Here is a 17,762-nt window from a genome sequence, read left to right as displayed (position 1 = left end):
CTTATAGAGTATCTGTCTTTGAAAAACACTTGAATTAAATATATTTCAGTATAGACTATACAATTCTTCATAGACTTCATTTCATCATAGTATAAGTTATAGCTCAGATAGCAACTCGGCTATCGTGATGGGCTTACGCACAGCATTCGAAAATCCTTCATGAAATGTAACCCACACCTTACGGTCATGGTCGTTGCCACTTGAGTTCCGTTTATGAGCGGGTTGACGCGCCTTATTGCTCGTCGTAGATGCTGGAGCGGTCTCATTGTTGCGGATGATCCTGCCAAAGAAATCTCGTTTGACTCCAGCAGCATCTGGTCCTCCGAGTTTTGGTCGGGAGCCGTTGGCGTTCTCCTTGTCCTCATCCTTACTCGATTGCTTGCCTTTGGAGGCTTTATTACTAGAGCCCGAGAGGCCTAGTAATGTCTCCCCTTGTTTTCGGAGAGTCTCCTTGCGATATTCTTGATCAAGAACTTGGCGAATGGCGTAGCGTACAGGACCTGAACTACCGGCATCCAGAATTGTGCCTTTCGTTTTTGAGAAGCCGACGAGAGTATCAATTGGTCTTTTAACGGTTAGTGATAAAGTCTGGTCTATCCAGAAAAACGAGTTATGCAAAGAGTGATAACTTACGGTTCCATCCGGTACGCCCACCCCGCGTGAACACCGTCATTTCCAACACGGACCTTCTCAAATGTAACATTCAAGCCGGACATTACCCTCACCGCGGCGCGGACAAGTGCTCTCTCGCTCTCCTTCCTGACACTGGCAACACTAGCTTGCTCACTGCCTCTCACAATGACGGGTTTCACCTCAGGGGAAAGCATGCGCAGCAGATTAGGCACTAGGTCTGTAGCGATACTATCCAAAGAGCGAAAGAGCCTCAGAAGAGGCGCGGAAAATGTTGACTGAAATCCAACGAGTACCGATTTATTCTGTTTCAGTGCCTCAAAAGCCGCATAGTCCGCCCTAGGTCCAGAGAATGGGTGCTCCTCTTCTTCGGTTTGGTCGTCGTCAAATTTTCGCTTGTTGGACGAACTAGCGTTGCCGGCAAACAGATGATGGAATGCAAGTGTTGACTGGCTCATGTATGGATTTAGTTCCCAGTCTTGGTTCGAAAATATCTTGGAAGAAATCATATCGTGGAAATGGAGCCAATCATAAGCAGCATTGGGCTTTGATAGAAACGTATCGTCCTGATAAGTGCGAGTGGGATATTCAATAAAGCAGTCTGTCGCACATCGGTCATATTCGCCGCTTGCGTCAATCATCTCACGCAATTTTGCAGCAGCGTGTCGCCTGCGCAATTCAGCAACTCCCACGGACGTCTTGGTCCTTTCTCGGTCAAAGGGATCACTGAATGAATTAGAACTGACGGGTGCAGTGGGGAATCCTGCTCCCTCAATGAAGACACGATCTGTGATGTCCCGGACACCACCTCTTCCGAGACCCCTAGAGCCTCCTCCGGATTCACTGTCATTAAGAATATTATCCTCTAACCAAGCTTTCGTCAATCGAGGTGTGGTCGTTGACTCTGCCTGCAGTTTGCGTGCTACCCACTCTGCAGAAACCAAAATGCTTCGTATATCTCCCTCGCTCACGCCTCTATTTTTTTCAGTGCGGTCTCTCTTGGCACTCATCCCCCATGACGCTTCGCAAAGTCGTCTGACTCCATCTGCATCAAACTGGATACATTCTTTGGTCAAGATCAGCTTCAGTCGCTGAATTACATTCTCCATCGGCACTTGTCGAACATGTATAATTTCAGCAATATTCGAGGTGCGAAGAGGTCGTAAGCTGGCGTGATATGCATCGTTGCAAATCAGAATGATGGGTCTCAGCAGGCGGAAATTGTCGTTTTTCTTCTTTCTTCCAGAGAATGAGTTCTGATCAGAACGCGCCGCGGCGGTCTTTTGATCCATCATGACTAGATCGATAAGGGCTTTAATAAAACCGCCCTCACCACCAGAGCCAGAGCCTCCAACGACACCATCGACTTCGTCAACCACAACGCAAACGGGACGACCCGATTTGTTGGCCTTGCTTGAATCAGATCCAGCACTGATACTCTTCACATTTTCTGTCCCGACAGCGTCTCTGATACGACCCTTAACAACATCTCTGCTTCTTTCATCACTGGCGTTGATTTCTAACACCTCATAGCCGGCCTGTTGTGCGCAGACGTGAGCTAACGTCGTTTTGCCGAGGCCGGGCGGACCTGTCAACATGAGGATCTTTCGATGCGCCCATTCACCTTCAGTGCCGTTCTTCGCGTGCTTTGACTTCGCAATACCTGGAAAGACAATGTGATCCCAGCTTTTAAGCCAACGCAGGACTGACCTGTGAGTCCGCTCGTCTCCGATTAGTTCAGCGAATCTCCGTGCACGATACTTCTCAGTCCACATGGGGTTCGAATTCTTTTTTCCACTCTTTTCAATGACTGGCGTTTCAATGGAGCGCTCGATATGAATCGGTTCTACTTTCCGTGTGGCATTGTCTTTCAGCTCACTAGAAGCATCGTCCAATAGTCTATGTATTTCGATTCCATAATAGCTTCGTTGAGCCTTTCCTTCTGCCGTCTTCGAGCGACTAGCAACAAGTCTCTCATATGACGTCTTACTCGCGGCTTGTCGGTGAAATACTCGATGTTCTCGCCCAGCGCATGTCTTAACAGTAACAGGCTGTTTTCGCTCGAAAATTGGATTAATTATTGTTGAGTGTGTCTCGGCGCTCAGGCTAGAACAGTCCACGGAGGGTACTGTTGATGTTTCGTGAGGTTGTGATTTCTCAGTAGCAGAGGGTTGTGACATCATCTGAAGCAATTTAGCATCATCTTTCGTATATGTACCCCTCAGCGCATCCATAGCGTCTTCATCATCGTCATCCTCGATGAAAGGGCCGCGTATTTTCTGACCGGATGGGTTGTGCTGTGACGCCACCGTCTCTTTCTCAGTTGTCGTACTTTGTGCTAAATGGGTCAAGTAGCCACCATCTTGAATTTCCGCCAATGCGTCCTCATCATCGTCGTCCTCATCTATAAAGCCACCAATAGTCCGTGGGCCCTTGCTTCCATTTCCACCCAAAGGAGAATCCATTGATATTCCATTTTCTTCATCAGAAACATCAATAAGAGTCTTCGGTCGTTTCGTGTCCTCAACCAACAGCAATGAATCGAGTTTTCGCTTTCGTGACTCCGTTGATGACGGACTAGGGGTGATCGTGGACTGTGTAGACATGAAGGGTGTCATTTCCCTTGGTGGTGTTGAAGGGAGAAAATTATCTATGACGAGGTTTCTGTCTAACTGAGGGCGATTCGATGATTTGGTTGGGGTTACTGACATTGGGTCAATATAGAAAACTTCGAGGTTTTGACCCGGAACAAACGTACTTGGTTGGCTATCGTCATCACTCCGGAACACGTCTGATAATTTCCAAGAACGCTGAATGACAATGTTGTTCCGCCGATTTTCTTCTGCGATTTCTAGACGTCGTTGCTGCAATGCCTCTAGATCGTCGGAAAATGAGTGCAGCTCCGGCTCGGGATGGATTACAGTATCTGATACTTCGGAATGAAGATACAATGCTGGGTCGAATTCAGATGAAAGAAAATCACTCTCCATTAATGACAATGGTGTAAGCAATCAGGTTAAAAGTGGTAATTGGCATTGTGGATGTGGTGAACATGTTTATGGATATCGAAGGACATTAGCCTGTAATAAAGGAGTTGACGCGGGAGAACGCGTTGGACGCGACGTCTAAACCGCGCTAGTCTAAAAGGGACAATATATTTTTTAATCAGTTGAACTTGTCGGGGTCTTCATGAAAGCTAGAAAGCTATGTTAATCTGGACAATAGTTTCATTATGGAACTGTTTTAGCATCCAACTAGGTCGACTACGTAGAACCAGTCATGCCATCCATCAACTCTATCAATGCTATGTCAATGGCGCGACAAACATAAAATAATGAAAATCAATCTCAAGAACGAGCTTGTGCCCCATGATATACTATGACAGATATAAGCCGAGTACATAAGGTAGAGAATAACTGCAAGAGTCTAAAAGGCAAACAGAATATACAAAATCTTAGTGTGGCTGAAATCGGTGTGGCTGAAACCAACATCTGTGGCGCTCTGGGCATTTTGGGTTAGCGCATAATGCCTGAGGCTTGTCCTAGTGCCGCGCGAGATTTTGGGGACGAACCGTCGCATCAACCCCGTTCTTCACGATCCAGCAGAAACTACTCACCTGTCTAAATCAACCCCACTCGAGTAATCAGCTGCGAAGCACTCGAAGGCATACTTAGCTGTTATTTGAGACAGGAGAAAAGCTTCTTTAGCCAGCTGTCTCTCATACGACGCGCAGCGTGCCACTGCGCCTGGCCTGAAGGAGCTTTACTTGTCCGACGATCGACGGACCGCCATATCATTACGTCTTTAATTATTCATCTTCATCACGCGCGCTATCATGGACGAAACACAGAATCTTCAGACTGGGAGTGGTGAGGAGCATCAACCTCAGGATGCTGTGCAGGCTCTTGGTGAGACAGCTCACCCATCTGGTAACGATGCTTCTAAGTTTTGCTCCGCATAAAAGGAACTCTCATTGACTTGTCACCCTTCCCTCAGCCACAGATTCAAACCGAGACGCATCCGCTCAAAGTACAGAAGGCGTCTCAGATAACCCACTAGATGCCCCTGCATCCCCGCGACCCCAGGATAACGAAGCAGAACCCGAAGACGAGGAAATGGGTGGTATTGAGACAGAAACGAAAAAAGAGACTGACAATGACAATGACAATGTCATTGGCGCCGACGATGGTCAGGTTGCCGATGCCAACGCTGACGTTAATGCCGATGATCAGTCTGTACAAGAAAAGGTTGCGTTAGAAGCATCAGCGCGCAACCATCTTGTTTCTCAGACACATGCCATCATTTTGCCAAGTTACGCGTCGTGGTTTGACATGCATCAGATCCATCCCATCGAAAAGAAAGCGATGGGAGAGTTTTTCAACGGACGCAATCGAAGCAAAACGCCAGCTGTTTACAAGGACTACAGAGATTTCATGATCAACACCTATCGATTAAACCCCATCGAGTACTTGACTGTGACTGCCTGTCGTCGTAATCTTGCTGGAGACGTTTGTGCTATTATGAGGGTTCACTCTTTCCTCGAGCAGTGGGGCCTTATTAACTACCAAGTGAGTTTTCGCCTTCGTCATTACATATCGAGCACAGCGCTAATAAGAACAGGTTGACCCTCAAACACGGCCATCAAACATTGGTCCTCCATTTACAGGCCACTTCCGTATTGTTGCAGATACGCCACGTGGTTTCCATGCATTCCAACCTGGACCCAACCATATTGTCACAGCTGGCAAACAATTGGCAGCTACTGATCGTGCGGCATCGGGAACACCCATCAAAACCGATTTGAATCTGGAAATTCGACGCAATATCTACGACGATAAGGGTAAGGAGATCACTCCTGCTGCTGATGACAAGGAGAAACAGACGAACGGAGACACACCGGCCGCAAATGGTACATCAGCCGAGTCTACAAACAAAGCTTTGGATGCTGCTATTAGAGAGCCTAAGAAAACATTCAATTGTTGGTCTTGCGGTATCGATTGTACCAGCATGCGGTTTCACTACGTCAAATCTACCCCTGTTTCCGCCAATCCCAACGCTACAGACAGCAAATATGACGTCTGCCCTAACTGCTTCCTGGAAGCCAGATTGCCTGCAAGTCATGCTGCAGCAGATTTTGTCCGACTTGAAGATGGTGAGCACACTAGGATCCCGGATAGGGACGCCCCATGGTCAGATTCGGAGACTATATTATTGCTTGAAGCAATAGAGATGTTCGACGAGGACTGGCAGCAGATTGCAGATCATGTAGGCACGAGAACGCGAGAAGAATGCGTCATGAAGTTCCTAAAAATGGGGATTGAGGATCAGTATGTCGAGGAGGTCGATGGATCGGAACATGCAACTCTACAGGCTTTGCACGGTCGGGATCCGATCAGTCAACTGGATAACCCCGTGCTCTCTGTCGTTTCTTTCCTGGCTCAACTTGCTGAACCAGCCGTAGCTGCTGCTGCTGCGGGTCGTTCTGTCGAACAGATCCGAAAAGACCTCCGGGATCAGTTAAACAAGGACTCTTCAACTGAGAAGGGCAAGAACAAGGAAGGCCAAGAAGTGAAAGCAGAGGACTCGATGGATATCGATACTGCACGTGAGGCTGAGTCGACGGCAGGTTCAGGCGAGAAGCGAGAGTCTCTAGCCACAATTGCTCTAGCTGCTTCTGCTGCCCGTGCTGGCGCACTAGCTTCTCATGAAGAGCGAGAAATGACACGCCTCGTTTCTGCTGCAGTCAACGTCACACTTCAAAAGTTTGAGATCAAGTTGGCTCAATTCAACGAGATGGAAGAGATCATCGAGGCCGAGCGACGAGAATTAGAGCTGGCTCGTCAACAGCTTTTCGTCGACCGCTTGGCATTCAAAAAGCGAGTCAAGGATGTGCAAGACGCTCTACAACAAATCAGTTTGCAAGGACCTGGTGAAGATACCTCTCGTGCTCTTCATGATGCCGCTGATATCGGCATGAGCAGCCGCTTCCATTTCACCCAGCCTCAGAGTGATGTGAGTAACGGCATCCGACCATTGAGCGCACAACCTCCTGCAGACTACAAAACCCTTGATCTTTGATAGTCCTGCTGCATTAATGTCATGTCTGCAGTTTCAAGTTTCTCTTCTCAAATTATTCTCTTTTTTTTTCTGGCTTCAGTTCCACATGCTGTACAAATATGCGGGGATGATATTGGAGTAGCATCAAAAGAAACCCCAAATCAGAAGCGTCAAAACAGAGGCTGTGATGATTTTTGTTTCTTCAATGGAGACTAGGGGGAATCTACTGGTGTGTATTTCTTTTACAGGATAGGCGCAATTAGGGGGATTATTTCTCGTGTTTTCTGTTTGCACTCCATCAACCAAATGTTGTATTAGTTACAAATGTTTTGTCTGAGTAATCGATTATTCTTGATTCAATTTTGTCTAGGACATCTGGGTAGTTTCAGCTTGTAAAGAGTTCAAACGACTATGCCAGACGAGAATAAATAAACACTGACATACCACATGACACCTCTTACAACAGTCGACATCCATAAATTCTAACCAATACGTCTCCTTTTATGTTGATTAGCCACAATATCCCTCTCGACATCGCGGTGCTTCGAGCCATAGGTCTCCCACTCAGCCTGATATACAAGATCACTTCTCCAATCAACTGCAGCATTATTCTGCATGATATCCCTGCGCATCTCTTCAGTTATCTCCGGCGGTTCTCCTTGGCCTTTCTCGTCCACAGGCTCAAGACTATCCATTGCAGGACATTTAAGTAATTCTCGCAGGCGCGCTTCCTCCATTTGACTCGCTTGTCTGTCGAGGTAGTCATTGTATTCCTCTAGGCGTTGTTCATTTTCCAGTTGTTGATGTTCGGCGTCATCTATTTCTTCATATTCCGACTCGTCAGGTTGTTGCTTTTCCGGTGAGTTTGCGTTGGGCCCTCTATCTTCATCGTCACTGGAATGCTCGTCAATTCCGTCCGTGTTTTGGTCATCCTGGATATGTGTTTCGCTATCATCTTCTGATAACCCGAGTTCGTCAATGTCATCTTCCTCATTCTCATCATAGTCTTCTTTGTCGTATTTATCATTCTCCGAGTCTTCCTGCGATGAGGCAGCAGAACTACCCGAGCTTGCTCCCGCTCCGCGTCCAAGTCTCTTGGATAGTATTCTTTCAACTTTGTCGTATGGTACATATGTGTTGACTGTTTGCTTGCCTTTCTTATTCATAATATGGGCTACATCAAGATTCAGACGACGAGGAAGGTGAATGTAATAGTCAAATGGACTGTGCTTCATGCCCATTATAGTCAAAGCTCTGTGCACATCTCCCCTCCTCACAAAGTGCCGTCTTTTTCGTCTCTCTTTGGCCAATCTGTCCTGTGCTGTGTTGTGGGCTTCCTCCATCAAGCGAATGACGAGGTCGACGGTGAGATCATAGAATTCTCCCAAAGCATCTGCTGTAAGCGACGGAGTCTCTCCTTTTAAAGCAACATTTTTCCAATTGTCTTCTGATCGAGATTTTCCAGGGTTCATAAAGATCTTTTCAGATAGTCGTATCCAATTTTTGACGTCGAGTAAAGCGGCGCCTAGCGAAATGGCGTCGGGTAGGGCATCTTCACCAGCAGAGGTGAACAGTTCTTCCACTTCGTCCGCTTTCGTACTGTTCAAAATCCAAAAATCAGAGATTCCTTCCTTTTTGGCTTTTAGAAGCTCCTTCTTCTGTTCTTCAAGGGTAACAAATTCGGCAAAACGATCAAGGACTCTTTCCAACCCTTCATTGATCTCCGCCGCAGCTGGCACTTCCACTTCGAGAAGGGACTTTTCTGATAACCGATGTCCCTGTAATCTCTCTTCCAAGAATTCAATGTAATCTGAAATCTCTAGCCGTGACTTGGTTTTAATTTGCTGCGCGATTTCATGAACACCGAGCTTTCCTTTGCGGGCGAGTGCTGTGAAGAAAGCATCATTCTCTTTTTTGGTCCACTGAACTAATCCAACGGTAGTCTGAGTAGTATTGTGTTGCTGAGTCGAGGTACTAGTCTTCGAATCTGGGTCCACGTGCATATCCTTGAGCAGTCCCTTATACGATCTTATGGAAGGTCCTGACAAGTAGGACCTCCTGTCATGTTGTAGTCGAAGCTCTGCAGAAATACGGCTTCGTTTACTTTCAACTAGGCGAGCTTCTTGTCCTTCATCCTCCGATCGTGGAGCTTCTTCGCGTTCGGGTTCGACTTCATTTTCTTCGCTAGTATCTTCTGCGATACCCTCCGCCTCGTCTGATTCTGAAGACGGGTCGGAAGATCCGTGCCATGATTCCGAGGATGAAACTACAGGCAGATTATCCAAAGGCCCAAAAATGTCGTCGTCTTCACTGTCTGCGATTTGTTCATTGTCTGCTGCGCTCATGGTCTCTTTGTCTCATCATTGATTGGGCATTGGTTGTCTTGCCCGGGGATTTCGCTCAGAATGCACATAGTTCCTCATCCAAAGATTCGAAGAAGTCGAGCCAAGGAGATTTTAAACGCATCTCAGTCTCCTTACACAAGCGCTATGTGATGAATATTGAGAGAATTTGAAGCTCAGACAAACATTAATTAGCCTGATAAGATAAGAGTTTGCACTGTTTGTCTCTGTCGTGCCTACTTTATGAATCTCAGCAACCATTTTCACCTTTTCAGACACATACTCATTCAGAATGTAATGCAACGCATGGCTTTTATCTTACGACGTCAAAGCAGAAAAGCATTGTGGTCATGGACTCACAACACGTCATGGCAGCACTCGAATTGCTCTCGCTTTCCACGAACGTTGCCGTTACTAATAACAATCTCTCGTTATGCCTCGACCACAACCGAGGACATCGTTCCTCCAAAGATAAAGCTTCGCGACTATCAGGAAGAGTCCATTCAATCTGTCCTGGAACACCTGGAAAAGGGGCATAATCGTCTTGGATTATCATTGGCTACAGGCTCAGGGAAAACTGTCAGGGAATCTTTTCCATCTATTTTTTAACCACATTAGCTGACTTCGACATCCTCTAGGTCATCTTCACACAACTGATCGGACGTGTACCTCCTCGAAATGGCGGTGCAAACCAAACGCTTATCATCGCGCATCGGAAGGAGCTTGTCGAGCAAGCAGCCCGTCATTGCCGGCTTGCGTATCCAGACAAATCTATCGAAATCGAAATGGGCGCGAACAAGGCATCTGGGGCCGCTGACATCACAGTAGCTTCGATACGGAGTTTATCCTCGAAGGATCGGATTGAGAAATTTGATCCTAGCTTATTCAAGCTCGTATTGGTTGATGAAGCGCATCATATTGTTGCACCTCAGTATCGCCAGGCCCTTTCGTACTTTAGCTTGACTAAGCCATCCAATAATGCGCCGGTGTTGGTTGGGGTTTCTGCTACATTTTTCAGATTTGACGGATTGAAACTGGGGTCTGCAATTGACCATATTGTTTATCATAAGGATTACATTGACATGATTGGTGAAAAATGGCTGTCGGATGCTATCTTCACTACAGTAAAAACCCACGTCGATCTATCACGCGTTGCTAGGGATTCATCAGGAGATTTTGCGACAAGAGCTCTATCTGAAGCTGTAAATACTGCTACCGTGAATGATGTTACAGTGCGATCTTGGCTCACGCATGCTAGCGATCGTCGTTCGACACTGGTATTTTGCGTTGATATCGAACATGTCCACCAACTCACAGAGGCCTTTCGTGACAATGGTATTGATGCCCGTTATATAACTGCAAATACGCCCAGACAGACGAGGAACGAAGAGTTAGAAGCTTTCAAAAGGGGAGAGTATCCGGTGCTACTTAACTGCGGGCTCTTCACTGAAGGAACGGATATTCCTAACATAGACTGTGTTGTCCTCGCGCGCCCTACCAGATCCAAGAGTCTACTGATTCAGATGATTGGACGTGGTTTACGACTACATCCTGAGAAGGAAAATTGCCACATCATTGATATGGTGTCGACATTGAATACCGGAATTATGTCTACGCCTACCTTGTTTGGACTTGATCCTGATGAAGCACTCAATACGCAGAGTGTACAGGAAATCCGAAAGCAAAAAGAGCAAGAAGATATAAGCTCGCCTATACCCGACGTTAGCTATGTTCGCCCTCTCAGGGAAGATGAGGTTGATGTTACGTTCACGACATACGACAGTGTATTCGATCTTCTTAATGACGAGCGCGTAGACCGCCACATTCGCTCCATCAGTCGTTATGCATGGGTACGCGTGAACGCAGATCGATACATCCTCGCCGATAAATCAGGGTGGATGACTATTGAGAAAGGCGAACAAAACATCGACGGACCATGGATGGTGGAGCTTGTACAGAAATACGAAACAGCCGCTGGGATGACAGTGCACACTAGGCCTAGAGTCATCGCTCGAGCACCGGACTTTGAGCAAGCTGTACGAAGCGCCGATACCTTTGCAAGCACGAATTTCAAAGATTTCGCAATTAACTCGTCACAAATTTGGCGCCGGGCGCCTGCATCGGATAGTCAATTGAAAGTTTTGAATAGCAAGAAGATCCTGGACCGCGAGATTACGTCCAAGGATCTCACGAGAGGGCAAGCAGCGGATATGCTTACGAAACTTCGCTTTGGTACTAAGAACCGATTCCAAAGTGAACAGAGAAGGAAGAAGAAGGAAGAGAAAATGCGTAAAGAGTTTGAGAGACAAATGAGTCAGGGTGATGTCAAGGTTGGATCTCTCAGTCAGCAAGACTTGTAGAATAGGGCTATTTCTTTATCGCGGGGTCTATATATTATACAATCATTGGAATTATATTACATTTCAATATACATATAACAATTTTGGCCGCCAGTGCCAGTAGCGGAGCTCATATGAAATCATGCCTGCATGATAGTTCGTTAAGAATGAGTAGCTCAACACCTACCGAGCTTGAGATCAGAAAGGATGGAACAAATTCGGATGGATGACCAGAGAGGTCATTGGGTAGAATACCAAAATCACGTGTTAATATTCCCTCTGTTGACCATTTACTGCCGTCGACTGCGCATCGTGGCCATGATCGTCATCACCAAAAAGGTTTTGAAACTCTTCTTTTCCCATCGTTAATACAATCGGTCGGCTCTCAGACTCTGGAAAGCTGAACTTCAACTGTCCTTTGAGGTTGGTGCCTTGTCGAGGCATCAGTTTGTAAATTCTCTCCCATAAGGTGCGCATAAATCTTCGTGTCAAGCGATGAGGCCTTCCATCGAGGTATGCCTGTCTGAAACTCAAACCTCCTTGCGGTCCCGCATATATCAATGTTTCAAGTGACGACTGCTCAGCAGCAGGAGCCACTTTCACTCGTCGAACGGGTGGCTTCCAAGGCTCCGTGCCGTCTATGAGCCCTCGTAGAATGTTTAATTCATTCGGATCAGGTGGCGGAAGAGCCGCATACTTTGATCTATTAAGTAATCGTTTCCTTATGTTTGCGCGACGACACTCGGGCACGGGTTTCATCCAGCTGTTCAAATTGGGTATATTCAGGGTATCACTGGCTCTGAAGCGTTTTCCATGCACCGATCTTGCGTAAGAAGAGTTTCTTTGCGCTTTAATCAATGATTGAAGAACCTCTGGAAGCTGCCAGTCATCTCCAACGGGTTCTTTCTTCTTTTGTTCCAGATACTCTTCAATCTCAGCACTAGAATTGAAGGATTTCTTCTCACCACGCGTATTCGGCAGTAGATGAGAGAGCAGAGTGTACTTCTTGGGCCCAATGCGTCCATATGCAAGCATCAGTATCTTATTCAGAGGTTGTTGGTATCCTTGATTTCCCCGTTGTAAGAACGACAGTATATTTCTAGCGGATTTGTGAAGCTTCTTTTGTCTTTCAAGACTAGTAGCGTTCGGCCTTTTTTGGAGCATCGAGGACGGATGAGATTGCTTATGTTTCTGGTCATTGGCGGCTGTATCGTACAGCTTTTTGCGATAACGGTCGACGACATATTTGTACATATATTTTCTCGCAACTGGATCTGGTAAATAGGAACATTCACGGAGCGTCGCTCGGAGGAGATGCCGCCATACTTCAGGCGGAGCTAGAGAGCCTTGCGACATGCAGTAACCTCACTGCTTTATGTGTTATGAGATGTGAGTATAAAGGAGCAATTATCATATGGTAGTTCAATATCAATCAGTTGTCAATAATGAAGATCGCTCAAAATCATGATGATATCAAAAAGTTGAAGATGGACGGAGAACGGATCGACTAGGCCCGAAGAGGCAAGAGTACTTTTAGTGTCACGCGTCTTTCGGCCAAACGCGAAAAGGTCCCCGCGACTTCCCTCTGACACGCTTCTTCGTCCTTCCACTATCCCCCACAAACGCACTCTTTCTCGGATTCGTTCAGTGACACATCGCATGAATCAATTTCTATTAATGAGAGTATATACATAGTCTACTTACGAATAGTCGCTTATTGCCGCTCACTCTCCCTCGACGAGGGCTGCATTCTTGGCGCCTCTTCCCTGCATCGAATTGTGGACTTGATGCTCACGTTCACCTGAATCTCGAAGTCCCAACTTATATTCCGTCGGCGCTATGGCTACGAGTAGCAATCACCGCCAGCGACCTAGTCTCCCTATGTCATACTCTCAAGGTAGCGTAGGGTCGACCAATGGGTTGCCGATGTCCCAATCTCATCTGGGTTCTTTTAACCATTCACAATCAGTCGCATCGACACCTACACCAACACCGCCTGCGCGAGCATCGCAGCAGTCCGCCATGTCATATAGCTTTCCGAATGGGGCTCTGCACCCTTCGCACCCTTCGATGTCAAATAGCTTCAATGGATATGACCGAACGAATGGCTTTGGGACAATGACTCCCCACCAAGAAAACTATAAACCTCAAATTTACCGGGTATGTTCTCCAGACTACTAGATAGCCGCCGTTATTGCTTCCGGGCTCTACCGTATACGAACAGACAGAGCATGAAGCTAACAATCACTTGCTATAGGCCGTCTATTCGAATGTCTCCGTATATGAAATGGAAGTCAACGGTATCGCTGTAATGAAACGCCGATCAGACTCTTGGTTGAATGCAACTCAGATTCTGAAAGTGGCCGGTGTCGTCAAGGCTAAAAGAACGAAAACTCTAGAAAAGGAAATTGCGGCCGGTGAACATGAAAAGGTCCAGGGCGGCTACGGCAAATATCAAGGTACATGGGTTAGCTACCAACGAGGTGTCGAGTTATGCCGTGAATATCAGGTTGAAGAAGCACTCAGACCTCTGCTCGAGTACGACATGGACGACGGCAATTCCCGACGTGCCTCACTGGAAACTCCAACGAAGGAACAGGCCATGGCCGCCCAGCGAAAACGTCTTTATAGCGCCGAAACCCGCGGAATTAGCCAACCAGCACAGGCTACTTTTTTCCAGAATATGTCTCGTACTGCGGCCAATGCCGTCAATGCTATTAGCAAAGCTCGTTTTGAATCTCCCAACAAAAGACGACCTAGCTTAATGCGTAATCAATCACAGCACATGAGCAGTCAAGATTCGCTGAACGCGCCTGGTGGTACACAAACAAGCATGTACAGCGTGCATTCTGACAGTGGGTTTGCAAGTCAAAACGCTCATACTGGAAGAAACGATACCATGGTTGATCAGGAAAACACATTGGAACCTCCACGAAAACGCGTTAGAAGTTCTTCGAATCAAGCCCTCTCTTTTGGAGCAAACAGTACGATGTCTGCATACGAACCTACTCCAACCGAGCCAAACGACTCGTTTTACCAGCAAGCAGATGACTCCTTGACAACCTACGATGTCAACGGTAGAGATCCACTTCCTCCCGCCGTACATCCAGACCAGTTCCAGAAAATGAAGCTCATCATGACCGTCTTTCTTGACAAACGTATGAAAGACTTTTCAAAACACCCAGCGCTCGTGGAGCTATCCGGGGAGGACCTCGAAATACCCCTGGACGAGTACCAAAATAGTGCTTTGCACTGGGGGGCAATGCTGGCCCGTATTCCTTTACTACATGCCCTCGTTGGAAAGGGTGTGAATATTCAGCGCATGAATGCCGCCGGTGAGACCGCGTTGCAAAAGGCTGTTTCCACCCGAAACAATGTTGACTACCGGTCATTCCCGCGGTTACTCGAGATTCTTGGTTCTACTATTGATATGGTTGATCATAGTGGTCGCTCAATTCTCCATCACATTGCGCTCATGGCTGCAACTGGTGGTAGTGGACAAGTATGCGCCAAGCACTATCTCGAAGCTCTGTTGGAATTCATTGTACAACACGGAGCGAGGTCGCAAGAGAACGATAAACAAGTGACGAATGGTGAAAATGAATCATCGCAAGGAGAGATCATCAGTCTAGGCAGGTTTGTCTCTGAGTTGGTCAATTTGCGCGATGATCAAGGTGATACGGCACTCAATATAGCTGGTCGGGCACGCTCAATCCTTGTGCCACAATTATTGGAGATTGGAGCTGATCCTCAAATCCCTAATCATACCGGCCTCCGTCCTGCAGATTACGGCGTGGGTGTTGATATGGTCAATGAAAGCTCTCAACCGCAGCAAGACGAGGAGAAGAAAGACACTTTCATTAATCAACTGGCTAGAACAAAAAAGGAAATTCTCGATGGTAAGTTCATCGATTGACATCCAAATATTCCAGCACTAACGCCTCTTTTCAATAGCTACATTTGCGGAAATTAGGGCTCTGGTTGAAGAAGAATTGGGTGATTTTGACCGCGGTTTAACCTCAGACCTAAGCAAAAAGCAAGCTGAATTTGATCACTGGCATGCAAAGATCCGTGAAAGCGCGCGTGCCCGACAAATCGATCAAAATGAGCTTAAAAGTCTCAAAAGTAAAGCATCCGATTGGTCGAATTATCATCGACGGATAGAGAATCTCGAGCGTGATGTCGAGGATATGGTGGCTTCTCTGAAGAAATACTATGGCAACGATTTTGATGTCTCACAGACATGTCCCGTGGGCTATGCGGATAGTGATTCAGGCGTTGACATGAACGAGTTCAGCCAGGTCTTCTCAAACTTTGATCCCAATACTGAACTGTCGCTTGAGCAGAAGAAATTCTTGACGGCTTTGCCATCTGCAGCTGCTTTGGAAGCTCGTCTCGAAGCATATGAAGGCCTAAACAAAGATATACACGATGAAATCACACTTTTGAAGTCTAAGAACGTGGTCCTTGGTGAGACTTATCGTCGAGTGGTCATGGCCTGTACCGGATTTTCACACGATCAAGTTGATGAAGCTGCTGAGGGGTTGACCAAACATATCAAGGATTTGAATGAAAATCCAGTGTCGGCAGATGAGGCGATCGAGATTTTGATGAGAGATCGTGGTCAGGATTGGTAAACGCAGGATTGGCATTTCGGCAGCCATTTGACATTGCATTTGTTGTGCAATAGTATCACGATGGTCATCGGCCTATACATGCATTTACTCCCTCCACATTTATTGCATGCTTCTTGGTTTATGTTGACGGCGGGTAGTTTATTCGAGTCCGTTCTTGTTCGCAGATACCCCGCAACAAGTTGATTAGCACTTCTTCTGCTCTTATTCTGTGTCAATTTTGCATTTTGCATTTGCACTTTGTACTTGCCCCACGATTGATGATTCTACTTGTAAGATACATGTACATACTCACACACAAAGGTGCCTGCATCGTAATTGTCTTAATGTGCCTTACTACTATTAATCAGACTTTCCACCTGAATTGCATACCTTCAGAGCCAGCCATTGCATGATTGGTTTGGCCTCAGTCCCTCTTCATATTGAATCGAAGTGACCAAATTAGGCAAAGTCTTGAGACACGTCTGAGCCGTTTTCGGCAACCGTTACCCGAACATATCTTTATCTGCGACAAGCAACGTCTCACAATCACAAACACCGAATTATAGCTTGAAATCTACCTAGTGCAAACCCTTGAGACATATTATACCTGTGCTCTCGAGCTAATGCACCTTTTAATCCGAATGAGTCTAACAAGAAGTGTATGAGGCTTAAGCCTCCTCCTTGGCCGAGGCCGCATTGCATTGAATTTAGCGAGCCCCTACCACCAAACTGTCTTGTCTCATCGTTAGGCGGATTTCAAGTTGAGACTTACTTTATTTTCGGCCAACCAGAGGCTCTCTATTTCACTCAATACGTCAGGTGAGACGATTGAGCCTTGCACGCCTGTCAGAGTTCGTAAGCTTAATCGTGATAAGTGATAACCCTAATTCGAGACATCATAGGAACCAGAATTGTTGGCATTGGTCCCTGGCGCTTACCAAGGTCATCATACTAATAGTCTACAAGTGCAAAGTATAATTTGACTGTTGTTAATTGATGATTGATTTACTTGGCATTTCCAGGTGATGCTCAATGCGTATGGGTTTTAAGGGGTGGATCTGGTTAACCATTCCGATTAATATTGTTGATATAGGTACCTTTTAGGTATGTGGCGTCCGTAGGGGCCAATAGCGAATATTCATGCATAAGCTCGAGCTACATGAAGTTAGCCTCGTGGCTTAGGTCCGACATATCTGCTACGATATCAAAACCCCAAAATGAGAAGTCTCATGTCCTCGTCTTCTTCCTAACTGATAGTTAGCATATCGTCTAAGCCCCTTAAAAGCAGCTTTCGAGACACCTTACTGATACTCAGTATCTGGACATGGGAACATGTGACAGTAAATACATTCATTCGAGGCATGGATCACTTCTCCGTATCATGTTATGATCAGAACTGGCTACGATCTGTATATGACGAAGCGTCTAGACAGCTGAAAAGACTGGAATTTCGAGCTCTCGCAGACGCTTTTCTTTACATGAAATAGCTTAATAGTATTTCCAGATGCAGTCATTCTTAATAAGTTAGATCTCTGCTCTTGGCGTACTTTCAAGGTTCTAGATTCAAAGGTGAGTGGTTTTGTGGGCCTTATGAGACATTTGGGCGGACCTGATGTCGTGGTTCATGTGCCATACTATATATGCAAACCTGTATCCTCTCCTCCACAAGTTTACCGAGTAGATTATCTCAATGAAAGATAGCTTTCTATCCCGCTACATCAACAAATACTTTCACTCATTGTTTACATTCATATCATATCTCCGCCATACCTATTCAG

General features: G+C 46.4%; 6 protein-coding genes across 6 annotated transcripts; 3 read left to right on the top strand and 3 right to left on the bottom strand.

Moving 5' to 3' along the window:
- Positions 1–20: 20 nt before the first annotated feature.
- Positions 21–3,683, bottom strand: TSTA_050370 (sister chromatid cohesion factor (Chl12), putative). Its single transcript, XM_002485506.1, has 2 exons — positions 634–3,683; positions 21–565 (listed from the first exon to the last, which is right to left on the bottom strand). Exons 1-2 carry the CDS (start codon positions 3,618–3,620, stop codon positions 97–99), a joined length of 3,456 nt encoding a protein of 1,151 aa, XP_002485551.1. The 5' UTR covers positions 3,621–3,683; the 3' UTR covers positions 21–96.
- A 782-nt stretch (positions 3,684–4,465) lies between these two features.
- On the top strand, positions 4,466–7,045 carry TSTA_050360 (RSC complex subunit (RSC8), putative; the record flags this gene model as incomplete). The annotated part of the gene is made up of 3 exons (XM_002485505.1): positions 4,466–4,559; positions 4,627–5,198; positions 5,251–7,045. 3 exons carry the CDS (start codon positions 4,466–4,468, stop codon positions 6,706–6,708), a joined length of 2,124 nt encoding a protein of 707 aa, XP_002485550.1. The 3' UTR covers positions 6,709–7,045.
- A 35-nt stretch (positions 7,046–7,080) lies between these two features.
- Positions 7,081–9,032, bottom strand: TSTA_050350 (uncharacterized protein; the record flags this gene model as incomplete). Its single annotated transcript, XM_002485504.1, has 2 exons — positions 7,081–8,614; positions 8,663–9,032. The coding sequence occupies 2 exons, from the start codon at positions 9,030–9,032 to the stop codon at positions 7,170–7,172; spliced, it is 1,815 nt and encodes a 604-aa protein (XP_002485549.1). The 3' UTR covers positions 7,081–7,169.
- A 276-nt stretch (positions 9,033–9,308) lies between these two features.
- TSTA_050340 (DEAD/DEAH box helicase, putative) lies at positions 9,309–11,449 on the top strand. The gene is made up of 2 exons (XM_002485503.1): positions 9,309–9,608; positions 9,668–11,449. Exons 1-2 carry the CDS (start codon positions 9,327–9,329, stop codon positions 11,387–11,389), a joined length of 2,004 nt encoding a protein of 667 aa, XP_002485548.1. The 5' UTR covers positions 9,309–9,326; the 3' UTR covers positions 11,390–11,449.
- Positions 11,450–11,635: 186 nt separating this feature from the next.
- TSTA_050330 (uncharacterized protein) lies at positions 11,636–12,724 on the bottom strand (the record flags this gene model as incomplete). The annotated part of the gene is made up of 2 exons (XM_002485502.1): positions 11,636–12,636; positions 12,664–12,724. The coding sequence occupies 2 exons, from the start codon at positions 12,722–12,724 to the stop codon at positions 11,636–11,638; spliced, it is 1,062 nt and encodes a 353-aa protein (XP_002485547.1).
- A 483-nt stretch (positions 12,725–13,207) lies between these two features.
- Positions 13,208–16,245, top strand: TSTA_050320 (APSES transcription factor (MbpA), putative; the record flags this gene model as incomplete). The annotated part of the gene is made up of 3 exons (XM_002485501.1): positions 13,208–13,528; positions 13,626–15,267; positions 15,323–16,245. The coding sequence occupies 3 exons, from the start codon at positions 13,208–13,210 to the stop codon at positions 16,003–16,005; spliced, it is 2,646 nt and encodes an 881-aa protein (XP_002485546.1). The 3' UTR covers positions 16,006–16,245.
- Between the last annotated feature and the right edge of the window lie 1,517 nt (positions 16,246–17,762).

The sequence above is a fragment of the Talaromyces stipitatus genome, genomic scaffold (genome assembly GCF_000003125.1).
Source record: "Talaromyces stipitatus ATCC 10500 scf_1105507295515 genomic scaffold, whole genome shotgun sequence".
In the NCBI taxonomy this organism is placed as follows: Eukaryota; Fungi; Ascomycota; class Eurotiomycetes; order Eurotiales; family Trichocomaceae; genus Talaromyces; species Talaromyces stipitatus.
This window is presented reverse-complemented; position numbering and strand designations above follow the sequence as displayed.